At 50.0% G+C, this 14,221-nt stretch overlaps 4 protein-coding genes across 4 annotated transcripts; 3 read left to right on the top strand and 1 right to left on the bottom strand.

The window, feature by feature from the left end:
- Positions 1-1,343: 1,343 nt before the first annotated feature.
- On the top strand, positions 1,344-8,766 carry FUB1 (Reducing polyketide synthase fub1; the record flags this gene model as incomplete). Its single annotated transcript, XM_044821163.1, has 5 exons — positions 1,344-1,827; positions 1,875-2,143; positions 2,191-7,539; positions 7,591-7,911; positions 7,960-8,766. 5 exons carry the CDS (start codon positions 1,344-1,346, stop codon positions 8,764-8,766), a joined length of 7,230 nt encoding a protein of 2,409 aa, XP_044685463.1.
- A 439-nt stretch (positions 8,767-9,205) lies between these two features.
- Positions 9,206-9,896, top strand: J7337_003448 (uncharacterized protein; the record flags this gene model as incomplete). The annotated part of the gene is made up of 2 exons (XM_044821164.1): positions 9,206-9,393; positions 9,533-9,896. The coding sequence occupies 2 exons, from the start codon at positions 9,206-9,208 to the stop codon at positions 9,894-9,896; spliced, it is 552 nt and encodes a 183-aa protein (XP_044685464.1).
- A 666-nt stretch (positions 9,897-10,562) lies between these two features.
- FUB3 (Aspartate kinase fub3) lies at positions 10,563-12,324 on the top strand (the record flags this gene model as incomplete). Its single annotated transcript, XM_044821165.1, has 4 exons — positions 10,563-10,637; positions 10,774-10,850; positions 10,914-12,169; positions 12,224-12,324. 4 exons carry the CDS (start codon positions 10,563-10,565, stop codon positions 12,322-12,324), a joined length of 1,509 nt encoding a protein of 502 aa, XP_044685465.1.
- A 652-nt stretch (positions 12,325-12,976) lies between these two features.
- FUB4 (Hydrolase fub4) lies at positions 12,977-13,830 on the bottom strand (the record flags this gene model as incomplete). Its single annotated transcript, XM_044821166.1, has 2 exons — positions 12,977-13,638; positions 13,689-13,830. 2 exons carry the CDS (start codon positions 13,828-13,830, stop codon positions 12,977-12,979), a joined length of 804 nt encoding a protein of 267 aa, XP_044685466.1.
- Between the last annotated feature and the right edge of the window lie 391 nt (positions 13,831-14,221).

Below are 14,221 nucleotides of genomic sequence, written 5' to 3' on the forward strand. Positions count from 1 at the left end.
GATGAAATTGGGGGCTATATCTGTTGGCAGACTGGTTGACGAAGGGAGGAGAGGATATCGAGAACAAAGGTAGAAGGGGTAGGACTGTTGCTGTATTTATATATAGCAGAAATAAAATGAGCTCACATTCTAAACACGACAGTTACATTGCCTGACTGCAATTGCCTTTTGCACTGACCTTTCGTTTTGACTTTAATTCCATTAACTCTACACCTTAATGCAATTCCTTCTAATAGAGGCAAGTCGCTATATCTTGAGTTTCCTAGGTAAAAAAAACAACCTTAGAGCGCGGCATTGAGTATAATCCAGTTATTTCTCTAAATGGACTACCTATTATTGCCTATTATCCTATCAAGTCCGGCCCTAAGGATGCTTCAGGTAGTGAACTTAGCTTGACATGATTGCCAGATAAGCTGTGAGTTTCCTTACCAGAGTTAAGGTTTACAAGAACGGGCGCATGAGACCATTGCCTAGTTAGCTGATAGTAATATCTAAAGGTAATCAATAATCTTTTCTAGGAATCCATGTTGCTTTAAACTCTAAGCGACATATCTCTACTATATACCAGACAGCTATACCTTAGCTTAAAGGAATTATAACTAGTTTATCGATAAATGCGCTGTCGAGGAAATTGCCTTATGGGCAAAGCAAAATATGCCGCTCAAAGCGCTATTGATAAAGAAGCTGCTGGAAAGATCGTAGCAATACTAGACTGAGGTATTCGCATCAGCATCTTATTACTTTTTCCAACAAATCGATCAAGTTAGGTATACACTTCGCTTGTAGTATCTTATTCTCAAAGCCATTGTATTAAGAAGCAAATGGCAGACCCCGATAACATTTCGGCTAAAATGGAAAAAGTCTCAGCTTGCAACTTCATTTCATTGAGGCAAATACGGATCCTTTTGAGTCTGGAATATCACGCAAGAATAATACGGCAACTCAAAAATTGTTATCCCCGGCTCGATATCATTGGCCGCGGGCTTTCCGGGCCCAGTCTGACAAGGATACAGTAGGCCATTCTCTCGGCGCCGACGCTGACGCAACCTCCGATCTTAGTGTCAATATCTTCCGAAGACGTGCATGAGCTTTAGTCGGATGCACGAAATACTCGGTAGATGAGACTCAAGGTCTGTTAACCCGGTCCAGCTAGTTCCGAGCCGCAATGCGCAGCATACAGAGTAGCTATCATATCATAACAATGCTTCAGTCCATATATCTGATCCCAAGTCATTTCCATGGTAGTGTTTCCGTGATCATCATCCTTTCTTCAGAGTCAAATCCAAAGCAAGCCAGCGCCCATCACAAAACCCTTTGTTTCTGACTCTTTTCCCCCTCTCACAATGACTCTCTCCAATGGCTCCAACGGCGCAAACGGCACTAGCAACGGCCATGGAGCCCATCCTAGCGCTAATGGCTTTCACGACGCTGCTAACGGGGGTGCTAACAATGGCACTCCCAATGGTGGCGCTGAATACAATGCTAGCCTCCCTCAGGTAGACGGTGACATCTCGTCTGCTATAGCCGTCATCGGAGTCTCTGGTAGATTTCCCGGTGATGCAACTTCGCCTCGTCATCTTTGGGATCTTCTCAAGGAGGGCAGAAACGCGTTGAGTGATGTTCCTGAGAGCCGTTTTAACATTGATGGGTTTTATCATCCTGACGGTGGAAGGGCGGGGACGTTGAACACCAAGCAGGGGTATTTTCTGAAGAGTGATGTTGATAAGTTTGATGCTGGATTCTTCTCTATTACGCCTGAGGAGGCGAGGGGTATGGATCCCACGCAGAGAATTCTGCTTGAGCTGGCCTACGAGGGTCTCGAGAATGGTAAGATTCGTGACTCTTCTGTGATGGTTTGAGCTGACATTCTGTAGCTGGTCTCAAGATTGACGAGGTCGCCAATCAACACATGTCCTGCTATATCGGAGCATGTCAGCATGATTACTGGGATCTTCAAGCCTACGATATGGACAGCGCACCCAAGTACACCGCCACCGGTACCGGCCCAGCCCTTCTTTCAAATCGCATCTCGTGGTTCTTCAACCTCAAGGGACCCAGCGTCACCATCGACACCGCCTGCTCTTCCACGTTGACTGCCCTTCACCTCGCAGGTCAAAGCATCCGAAACGGCGAAAGCGACTCGGTAAGTCTTCCACTACCCATCATTTCTATCAATACTTACCCTTGTAGGCTCTCGTCGGAGGTCTAGGTCTTCATCTCCTCCCCAACTTCGGCGTCTTCATGTCCTCCATGTCCTTCCTCAGCGCCGACAACAAATGCCACTCCTTCGACGCCTCAGCCAACGGTTACGCCCGCGCTGAAGGCGGCGGCTTCGTGGTGCTCAAGCGTCTTGATAAGGCGCTTGCTGACGGCGACACTATCCGCGCCGTCCTCCGAAGCACAGGTAGTAACCAGGACGGTCGAACCCTTGGCATCACGCAACCTTCTGCTTCTCGCCAGGAAGAGCTTATCCGTGCGACTTATGCTTCAGCTGGTCTGACCTTCGACAAGACCAATTTCTTCGAGGCGCACGGAACGGGTACCAAGGTCGGTGATCCTATTGAGTGCTCGGTTATTGGGAATGTGTTTGGTAAGACGAGGGAGAGGCCTGTTTATGTTGGCTCTGTGAAGAGTAACATTGGACATCTTGAGGGTGCGAGTGGTCTTGCGGGGCTTGTCAAGACGATTTACAGTCTTGAGAGTGGTGTGATCTCTCCGACTTATGGGCTTGAGAACGTCAATCCGAAGATCAAGCTTGATGAGTGGAAGATCAACCTTCCTACTGAGAAGATCAAGTGGCCTGCTGGTCTGCGACGGGCTAGCATCAACAGTTTTGGTTACGGTGGCGCAAATGCTCATGCTGTTTTGGATGATGCGTACCACTTCCTCAAGACTCACAACCTCAAGGGCCATCACAACACCAAGGCCGAGGGCGTTCCCGCTACTGGCTTGATTGGTAACGGATCTCAAGACATTATCGAGAAGACTGACAAGAAACCTCGCCTGTTCCTCCTCTCATCCCACGAAGAGTCTGGCATCGCTCGTCTCAGCCAGACTCTCCAGGCTTATCTCGCCGACCCCGCAGCCCGCGACCTTCCCGAGGACCAATTCCTCCACCGTCTCGCCTACACCCTCTCTGAGAAACGATCCTCTCTTCCCTGGAAGACATACGCAGCTGCCTCAACCATCGAAGAGCTCCAGCAAGCCCTTGATGGAGCACTCACCAAAGCCGCTCGCGTTCCCCGATCACAGGCCCTCACTTTCATCTTCACCGGCCAAGGAGCTCAGTGGTTTGCCATGGGCAGAGAACTCCAGAAGTACCCTATCTTCCGGCAGTCCCTCCACGCATGTAGTCAGTACCTTAAGGACTTCGGCAGCACATGGGATCTTGTTGAAGAGCTCAACCGCGATGCGAAGGAGTCTATCATTGACCTTCCCTATGTCAGCCAACCTTCTTGTACTGCTCTCCAGCTCAGCATTATTGATCTTCTTGCAAGTTGGGGTATTCACCCTCAAGTCACTGTTGGTCACTCTAGTGGTGAGATTGCTGCTGCTTATGCCAAGGGTGCTTTTGACAAGGAGGCTGCTATGAGGATTGCGTACTTCCGAGGTCATCTCACTGGTAACATCACCAAGACTGGATCAATGGCAGCTGTTGGTCTTGGCCCTGAGCGTGTGAGCGAGTATCTCAGCCGTGTCACAGCAGGTAAGATCGTCGTCGCTTGCATCAACAGTCCCGCCAGTGTCACTCTCTCTGGTGACGTCGAAGGCATCGATGAAGTTCTCACTTTCCTCCAAGCCGACGACATCTTCGCGCGTAAACTCCGCGTCACTACAGCCTACCACTCTCACCACATGCAGCAGATCTCAGAGGAGTATCTCAACTCTCTGTCTGGCAAGTGGGAGCTCAAGCCTGGTAACCCCAAAGTCCGCATGTTCTCCTCCGTCTCGGCCAAACCTATTGACGGCACTGAGCTTGGCCCTGCGTACTGGGTCGCTAACCTCGTCAGCCCTGTCAACTTCTCCGGTGCTGTCACTGCTGCTGCTAACGCTGGTGCATTGGGCAAGCGTAAGGCTTCGGGTAAGAAGGGTAGTGCGGATGCCATGGTTGAGATTGGACCTCACGCTGCACTCCAAGGACCTCTGAAGCAGATCCTTGATAGCATCGGTGACAAGGGTGCTTCGCCAAAGTACTTCTCTGCCATTAAGCGAAAGCAAGATGCCATCCAGACTACTCTCGAAGTCGTTGGCGAGCTTCTCGTTCTCGGCCACCAAGTCAACGTCCCTCTCGTCAACGCCTACACCGAAACCACCTCCGCACTCGTCGATCTTCCCCCCTACGCTTGGAACACCACCAACAGCTACTGGCACGAGTCCCCCGCAGTGACCGCCTACAAGCAGCGCAAACACCCCCGCCTCGAACTCCTCGGCGTTAGGGATCCTCGCTCCACCAAGGCCGAGCCTGCGTGGCACAACTACCTCCGCATCTCGGAGCAGCCATGGATTGAGCACCATCAGTTCCAGAACACTAACATTTATCCTATGGCTGGTATGATCGTCATGGCGATTGAGGGTCTGCGGCAGGTTGAGACGCGAACTGATGTTGAGGGTTATACTATTCGGGATGTCAACATCGGAAGTGCTCTTGTTGTTCCGCTTGATCAGACTGTTGAGACGAGACTTCAGCTTACGCCATGGAGGTCTGGCCCCAATGTCTCGTGGTCGCACTGGACGGAGTTTACGGTGTCTAGTCGCAATGAAAGCGGTTCTTGGACGACCAACTGCACTGGTCTTGTCAGTACGTCTTACAAGCGTGAGACCAATAGCACGTTCTTGGATGAGGAGGCTGCAGCCAACGCTCTTCTGAGCCAAGAGTACAAGGCTATCTCCAACTCCGACCTGCCCAGCGTCGACCCAACTGTCTTCTACACCAAGCTCGACGAGTCAGGCTTCAGTCTCGGCCCAGCATTCCGTGGCGTCAAGGAACTTAACCTCTTTGATCACAAGGCTCACTTCTCCATGGAAGTCATCGACACAAAGGACTTCTACCCCAAGAAGTGGGAGCCCGCTCACCTCATCCATCCCGCCGTTCTCGATGTCTTTGTCCATCTTTTGATCTCCAGCACCGGTGACGCCGCCGAGATCAAGGCTCGTGTCCCCGTGTCTACTGCTTCTCTGTACATCTCTGCGGACTTTGACTCGACTAGCGGTACCAAGTATCATGGTTTCAGCACTTCCAAGAAGCATGGTGCTACAAACATGCTGAGCAATGTCATCGCGTTTGCCGAGGGTGGATCCAAACCATTAATTGCCCTGGAGGGATGCAAGACTGTGCCTTTGAGAGGTGCCTCTGATCCTTCTTCGGGTGATGGCCAGTCGCTTGGCCATGTTCCTGTTGTTCCCAAGAAGGTGGTCGATGTCGATATCTCTGATGCTGTGACTCTTGAGAAGCTGCTTCAAGGTACTGACTTTGCCTCTAAGCTGGGCAGTTACCTGTCTCTTCTCGGCCAGAAGCGACCTGGACTGAGTGTACTTGAGTACAGCTCGTCCACTTCAAGTATTCTTCTCAGAGCTCTCACTGCACAAGCTGAAGAGCTTCAAGGCAGCATTACTTCTGTTGCTCTTGCTACTCCTCTGGACGGGCCTGCCGACGAAGAGACTTCTGTCCCTGAGGCCTGGAAGAACAAGGTTCAGCAGGAGAAGCTTGACCTCACCCAGGACCCCAGCACTCAGGGGTTCGAGGACGTGGCACTAGATGTCATCTTCATTGATGTTGAAGAGCAGGGTGATATCTCACTTGTCTTGAAGAACGCCAAGAAGATCCTCAAACCCTCCGGCATCTTGCTAATCACCAACCACGCGAGTGCCATCTCCACTGATCTTCTCACCTCCACCGATCTCACCTCGACCACTGTGTCAGAACTCATCATCGCTCGCCACAAGCCCGATACGGACCCCTCAGTCCGCCAAATCCTCATCGTCACTCCGCCTTCCCCATCCTCCGGTCTCAGCAAACTCATTGCACAGGCTGAGAATGACTTGACTTCTCAGGGCTATGAGGTCAACAAGGCTGACTTTGCCAATATCCCCGAGCAGACCACTCCATTCCTGACCTTGTCTGCTCTTGATGTTGACACTCCTTTCCTGGAGAGCTTTCATCATGAGACCTTCACCAAGCTTCGCTCCCTTTTCCTTGCCTCACGTGGCACTCTCTGGCTGACTCTCGACACTGCCTCTCGAGGTCTCGTAAACGGCCTTGGACGAACTATTCGTGCTGAACACCCTGACATCTCCTTCACCGTTCTAAGCCTCGATGCATCCACCTCCCTTGACTCCGCCTTGAACACCAAGACCATCTCATCCATCATCGAGAACATGTCCCGCAAGACCTTTGGTGAGACCTCAGACTCCGAGTACGTCATCCGCAACAACCAAGTCCTCGTCGAGCGCCTCATTCCCAACCCCGACCTCAAAGCCCTTCTCGACTCCTCCAAGACAGGAAACAACCTCTCAGCGGTCAAGGTGCCTCTGAAGCAAGTCAACAAGCCTCTGCAACTCTCCATCCGCGATCCTGGTCTTCTTGACACCCTCGAGTACCTCTCTGTTCCTGATCTCTTTGAACCTCTTGGTGATAACCAGATAGAGATCGAGGTTGGCTCTGTGGGGCTGAACTTCCGCGATGTCATGGTTGCGATGGGTCAGATGGAGGATAACACCCTCGGTATTGAGTGTGCGGGTGTCGTCGCCAAGGTTGGGGCCGGTGTGCAGAAGTTCAAAGTTGGTGATCGTGTCTTTGGTATGCACGCAGGGTGCTTCCAGACTCGTGTCCGCGTTGATCCTCGTACGTTCCAGCGAACGCCTGAGCATCTCGGCGATGAGGAAGCGGCTTCTTTGATGTGTACCTCTGCTACAGTCGTGCACTCGCTCATTGACGTCGCGCGTCTTCAGCGCGGTGAGTCGGTCTTGATTCACTCTGCGGCGGGTGGTGTCGGTCAGGCTGCCATTCGTCTAGCTAAGTACCTCGGCGCTGAGATCTTTGCTACTGTGTCTTCTGAGAAGAAGAAGCGTCTCTTGATTGAAGATTACGGTGTCAAGGAGTCTCACATCTTCAACAGTCGTGACTACTCCTTCGCTGATGGTATTCTCCGTCTCACGAACCAACGAGGTGTCGATGTTGTCATCAACTCTCTTGCTGGTGAAGCCCTTCGCCGAACATGGCTTTGCGTTGCACCCTTTGGTCGCTTCATTGAGCTTGGAAAGCGTGATATCTACGACAATAGCGGCCTGGATATGCGTCCGTTCCTTGACAACATCACGTTTTCTGGATTAGACATCTTGACCCAGGTCATTAGCTATCCTGACCGCTTCGAGGCTATCGGAAACCAGGTCGTTGAGCTTCTGTCCAAGAATGCCATCTCGCCTTTGAATAACCTTGCACGATACTCTTTCGGTGAGGTCTCCAAGGCTTTCAGACTGATGCAGAGCGGTGGTCACGTCGGCAAGATTGTTCTGTACCCTCGTCCTGATGACATTGTTCCGGTAAGTCTCCACACAATCCTTTTATATCAACGCGTACTAATTGGGTTCTAGATTGTTCCCGAGGGTCTCGAGAGCTTCCGTCTACCTCATGATGCCACGTACGTCCTCATCGGTGGTCTCGGTGGCATTGGTCGATCCGTGACGCGACTTCTCGTCGAACGAGGCGCGCGACATCTCGTCTTCCTCTCCCGATCAGCTGCTGCACGTCCTGAAGCCCAGGCTCTCCTCGATGAGCTTCACGCTCAAGGCGTCCAAGCTAAGGCATTTGCAGTCGATGTCGCAGAGAAGTCTCAGCTCGAGCCCGTCATTAACGACGTGAAGCAGAGTTTCCCTGCCATTAAGGGATTGATTCACTGCGCCATGGATCTAAGAGTAAGTCATCCTCGAGGTTGTCTGTATTCACTCACTAACGCGCTTTAGGACGCGGTCTACAGTAACATGACGGCTGACGATTGGAACGCGTCTCTCCGTCCCAAGCTCCTCGCGACGCGTAACCTTCACGATCTCCTCCCTACCGACTTGGACTTCTTCATTTGCCTGTCTTCAATTGCTGGTATAATCGGATCGCGTGGTCAGGCCAACTACAACGCGGGCAACACGTACCAAGACGCGTTAGCTCACCACCGCGCAGCTTCGGGACTTGCCGCCACCAGCATCAACCTCAGTCTCGTCGTCGGCATCGGTGTTTCCACGGAGCGCAGCGAGGTCTTCCAGCTTCTCAAGGATGGCGGTCTTCTCGGCATGGATGAGAATGATGTCCTCAACGTCATCAAGGCCGCCATCTCAGGTTGTGCCCCTACACAAGTCGCTCTCGGCGCGTCTACAGGCGGTCAACTCGACAAGCTAGCAGCCAACGATCCCTACTGGTTTGCTGACTCGCGATTTGCGGTGCTCAACCAGTTGGATCGTCAAGGCACTGGTGCCGTAGCTGGAGGCCAGGACTGGAAGAAGCTCCTCGCCGCGGCTGCTTCACCCGATGAGGTCTATGAGATTGTGCTACAACAGCTTTTGGAGGGCGTTTCCAAGATCATCAAGGCTGATGTGGAAGATATGGATTCGCGAAAGTCACTGCCTGCTCTTGGTATTGACAGTCTCGTCGCGATTGAGATTCGCACTTGGCTACTGAAGGAGTTCCAGGCCGATCTCTCTGTCTTTGACATTGTCAGCAACGATCCTCTGACTGGATTTGCCAAGAAGGTCATGGCAAAGTCTGTCTTGATTGCATAAACAGCTCTATCCAAGGTAAAAAGCTGGGTGCGTGTTGCAAATAGATTGATCTATACGCTGGATTACTTATTGTTGTTCCTTTATTTCTATATTTCTTTTTAGATAGAGCGCGTTATTAATTATAAATACTTATAGTATAAAAATTTTAAAACTATAAAAGAGCTTTTCTAAGTATACCTCACTAGTTCAAAGATATAATCATGGTAGGAAACGCGTTATTTGTCTTGTAAACGCGCTCTATATATAATTATCTCAAGCAGAATAGGGTAGGACAGTCGTGTGTTTGAGCTTTCATGACATCATTTTGCCCAGTGGTTCTGGAGACCATTCCGGTTAAACCGAGCCAGGCCAGTGCCTATCTTATCACCGATCTCTCCCAATCTCTCTAGTAGTCCCAGGATGGCTAAGCTCTAAGTCACAAAGATGTGGATCGACAAAAATGCCGAAAGGCTCCGGCCGAAGCCAACAAGTCCCGGGTCCGGAACAGCCCGTATCGGGGGCCATGGACCTTGACCCAAAGCGACAAAAGAACTGGATAAATCAGTTCCAGACCAAGTGGTTGTTTGATTGGCTAACTTGGCGAACACTCAATGTCCGATATTTCTTGATCACCGATCCGAAACTCGAGTAAGCATTGTATAATGATAGTTCGGTCAGCATTGGCCCATGATGTAGATGTGATGATTCAAATCATCAACGTATTTAATCACTGACCGCTGAGCACTGTCTTCATCTCAAAGCATAAACCATTCACACTTCAGGCCAGTATCCGAACTACCAATTCTCTTACACCAACATCTCAATCACTGCCCGTCATGGCCTCTGAGCTTAAAGAATACCTCGTCATCATCCCTGATCTTCCCGACGTCCTAGCCAAACGACAAGTCCTACTCAAGCCTCACAACCAAGACGCAGCTCCCCTAGTCAAAGCCGGCCGTGTCCCCTTCTTCGGCAGCACCCTTGCTCACCACAGCGCCGAAGGCCAACAAGTCGCCGAGAATGGAACAGTCATGATCATCAAAGCTGAGAGCGAGGAGGAGATCAAGGAGATCATCCGAAAAGATATTTTTACGATTGAGGGGGTTTGGGATTTTGGAAAGTTGTCTATCTGGCCTTTCAAGAGTAAATGAGTTTGGTCATGGGAGACGCGTCTGCTCGCGTGCAGGGACTAGCGGGACGAGGCCCGAGATCTCATGTCAAGATATTGGGTCCTTTTTCTTGCCTCTGCCTGTATCGATAGTAGCCTTGTTCAATGTGATGAATGATCCGACCTGGCTCCGTGCAGTTCATTGTGACGTGGATGCTCGAACCGGATCCGAATGAAAAGTTCCGATCAGCGTCTTAACGCTGAGTGACATTGATCAAGGCAATCGGAGGATCCACTCCGGCCGACCGATGTTTGTCTTCGGCTCAACTCAGATTGATCCGAGGTTATTGTCAGTGCGCAACTGGAATGCAGCAGCCACCGGAAGTTTTGTAGCTGGAATTATGTCATACGGAGGTTTTAAGTGGCAAACACACCCACGCGTAGTTGCGACGCGTGGTCATGCATAGAGCGAACATTTACGCGTTTCGGCGCTGACATCGGGGACTTCTCGCGATAAGATAAGCCGCCGAGGGTGAGCATGCTGAGTACTACCCAAACTGGATGTGAAGAGGGATCGACATCCATAGCTATTATTCTTGGCTTGATGAGGACATGATTAATTATGTAAATTGCATCTGCGCTTGAAAGGCTCCAAACCTAACCAGCCCTGCAACAGTTCGCCCTTGCACATCGTGCAACGCTTGCCAGCATGCGTAGTCGTCGAGATAATTCCTGGGTGGTTCAGAAGTTTGGTGGAACAAGCATTGGCAAATTCCCAGACAAGGTTGGTTGCACCACTGTTTGTTCACCCGCTTTGCCATAGTGACGATTGCTGACATGACCATGGTAGGTTGCCGAGATCGTGAAGAGGTATAGCTCAGCTACTAGCGTATCAAGGGGGCCGGCTAACATTGTCCCAGCGCGAGGCTTGGAGGCGACAGGCCCGCAGTGATATGTTCTGCACGAAGTTCAGGCAAGAAAGTCTTCGGAACAACGAGTAGGTGAGTCAAACAGCCATCAAACCTCTCATGAGCTTGAAGTACTAATCATGATCATCCAGGCTGCTACAAGTCTACCGGACATTGAGAGGCATTGTTGCCATCACGCAAGACCCTGATATGCAAGAGTTGCTCTTCGACAGACTTCGCAGCATTATCAAAGATATCCGTGATGACCAAGTGGCCACTGTCCAGATATATATCTTGAGACAGGACATTCGTGATGAGACAACCCGACAGATCACAGCAGATTGCCAGGAACTACTTGACTACACATCCGCTGCTAAGCGCTTCAAACTCGATATCAATGGTAAAGCAAAAGACAAAATGGTCAGCTTCGGTGAGAAGTTGAGCTGTCGACTCATGGTTGCTATGCTACGAGACAGAGACATCCCAGCGGAATACGTCGATCTCTCCGATATTGTACCTAGCAACAACCTGGATCATTTGAAGCCTGAATTCTTCCCTGAAGCAGCTGCAGTCTTTGGAAAACGAATCGAAGCTTGCAATGGGAGAGTTCCCGTCATCACTGGATTCTTCGGCGCTGTTCCGGGGAGTTTGATAGACAGTGGTATTGGAAGAGGATATTCTGACCTCTGTGCTGTTTTGGTGGCGATTGGGCTACATACAGAGAGAGTGCAGATCTGGAAAGAGGTTGATGGCATTTTCACAGCTGATCCGAGAGAAGTCCCTGATGCTAGATGCTTGCCTTCGATCACGCCGTCTGAAGCAGCTGAACTTACCTTCTATGGATCAGAGGTCATTCATCATCTTGCACTGTCTCTGGCAATTCAAGCAAAGCCGCCTATTAGCATCTTTGTCAAGAATGTGCAGAAGCCGTGGGGTCAAGGAACTGTTGTTGTTCCTAGCGATGGTGACGACACATCTTCGTGGCCGATCGACTACTTGGACCCTTCCGACTCGGACAGTACTTCTTCCACAGCACTGCCAAAAATGCCAACTGCTGTCACCATCAAGCGAGACATCACCATTCTCAACATCCTCAGCAACAAACAGTCCATGTCTCATGGCTTCTTCGTCAAGGTCTTTACCATCCTGGCAGAGCACGATATCTCAGTTGATCTAATCTCCACCTCAGAAGTCCATGTTTCTATGGCAATCAACAGTTCCAACATGGATCCCTCTCAGATCAAGGATGTTCACTGCAAGCTTGCTGAAGAAGGAGAGGTGAATGTGCTACCTGACATGGCTATCCTGAGTCTCGTGGGCGCTGAGCTGAAGAACATGACCGGCATTGCGGGGAGAATGTTTGCCATTCTTGGGGAGCAGCACGTCAACATTGAGATGATCTCGCAAGGTATGTGAACTCTATGTATGTTTCAAGCCATTTGCTAATTTGGTTCGGTGACAGGTGCGAGTGAGATTAACATATCCTGTGTCATTCCGGATAAGGACGCCACTAGGGCTCTGAATATGCTGCATAATGAGCTGTTTACGAAGAATGCCATGTAAACTATAGCTGCACACACTCCATCACGCGGTTTCTGACTTAATGGAGTTAAAGTAGAGTACTATTAAATTATGGTCATTGCGAAGCACATATACATGTCGAGAGCTGCTGGAGTGCACAATGACGAATCATTCGTACTATAACTTCTAGTCAAGTGAACCGGAATAATCCGGCTTGGTCTGTCTTTTTTCCTCCTCCTTCTATATTGACCGGGGTCAAATCTCGAATCGTCTTGGCGGTCCCCTGTATCTTGTCTCACAGAGGTCTCCTCAGTAGCTGCCACCGACGCTGAGGTCATCTGATCTACGATCTTCCGAATGCTTCCCGATTCCAAGGGAGGATGGACCTCTTGTACATGGCCACGCCCAGCCCCTGCACTGTCTGTTATAATAGTAAGCTATCTTTTCTGAAACTACTTGTGAGATGTTGAAGAACTAATCAAAAGCAGGACTGCTTATGCTAGATTTTAAGAGAATCACAGCCTTGACCCAGGATGATGCTAATGCGGAGATGAAAGATGTAAAGACACAATCTCAATCTATTGTCTGAAGTCTAAGGGAAAGAAGAAATCTATGATATCCCACAACAATTCTGAAACTTTTCGTTTGCAATCAGCCATCCAGCAGTATCAAGATGAGAAAAAACCATAACCTTCTAGTGAAGAGAAACAACCGTCTCGATAATCAATTCTGCAAAGTGCACCAACTCCTCATTGTACCTAGGGAAGTTATGTCCCCCACGATGTGTCATCTTCCTCGCCATATCGGGGTCAAACAACTCGTACACCGATTCATCGACGAATGAGTAGTGATCCTTTAACCCACGGACATGGACAGAAGGTACTGGAATCTTCTCGGGGATATCACTAGGTCTCCATCGAAGGAGGAGGTCAACGGGAAAGTCAAGCTCGTCCTTGACAGCGTTGATCATGTCATACTCAATCGAAGTGTGAAGATCCTTCTTCCAGTCCAGCTTCTTGCCATGAGACACGTCAATTCGCCCGGGGAGGTATGCCGGTTCAAGTGTGTTCTTCTCTGTAAGATCCCAGCTGATCACACCATTGTCAAAGGAGTGGGGAAGGAAGGCTGATGTGAAGATGGCCATCTTAAAAGGGTATGGCGTATCAGGGTGCTCGGCTTGGTGCATGAGAAGTAGAAGAGCAGCCATAGAACCACCCTGTGAGAAGCCCCAGATACCATCAAAAGGACCTTCAGACTCAACATATGCAGCTAGGCGCTCATATGCCTCTTCGACGTCTTCGGGGTAAGGGAAGTTGTACCAGCTGGAGTTGGGCTTGGGGACTTGCTTGAGGTTTGCTGATCTTGTTAGATCATCGGATAATGGAGATAATTGTGGTGGAACTTACGGAGCATCAGTTGTGTGGGTTCCATGCCTGCCTCGAGAAATTCGTACTCCCAGTCACTTGGCAGGTGAGCAGTGATGGGCTCCATCTGTTGTTGGAGAACCTCTACGCTGAAGGCATAGCCGTGGAGACATAGAAACCTCATCTTGATATAATCTGAATGGATTTTTGAAAGTAAAGACGGATCGGAGTTTAAAGAATTCTTAAAGTCAAAGCAGTGAGTGAGATGAATGGGATGAATCTTGGTGAGTTGCTGTAATTGAGAATCCTTTGGATCTTCGCCAAGGGAGCCTTTTTATTAAGCTTCTCTTCCTTTCGTCCGGTCTTCTCTATACTAATTGAACCGTGTATTGAGCGGTAAAACTCGGTTTATTCTTCGTGAAGGTTATTCAATGCTGTTTCAACATTGAGCAAGCGGTACGTGATGCATACCATCCGAACCACTCGGATCGCCTTGCCAAGATCTGTAAGGCAATCGCATTGATAAGCTTGATACGAACGGGACTACCGGAGCCACAAATGCAAGGGTGAATCTA

The sequence above is a fragment of the Fusarium musae genome, chromosome 2, assembly GCF_019915245.1.
Source record: "Fusarium musae strain F31 chromosome 2, whole genome shotgun sequence".
NCBI lineage: Eukaryota > Fungi > Ascomycota > Sordariomycetes > Hypocreales > Nectriaceae > Fusarium > Fusarium musae.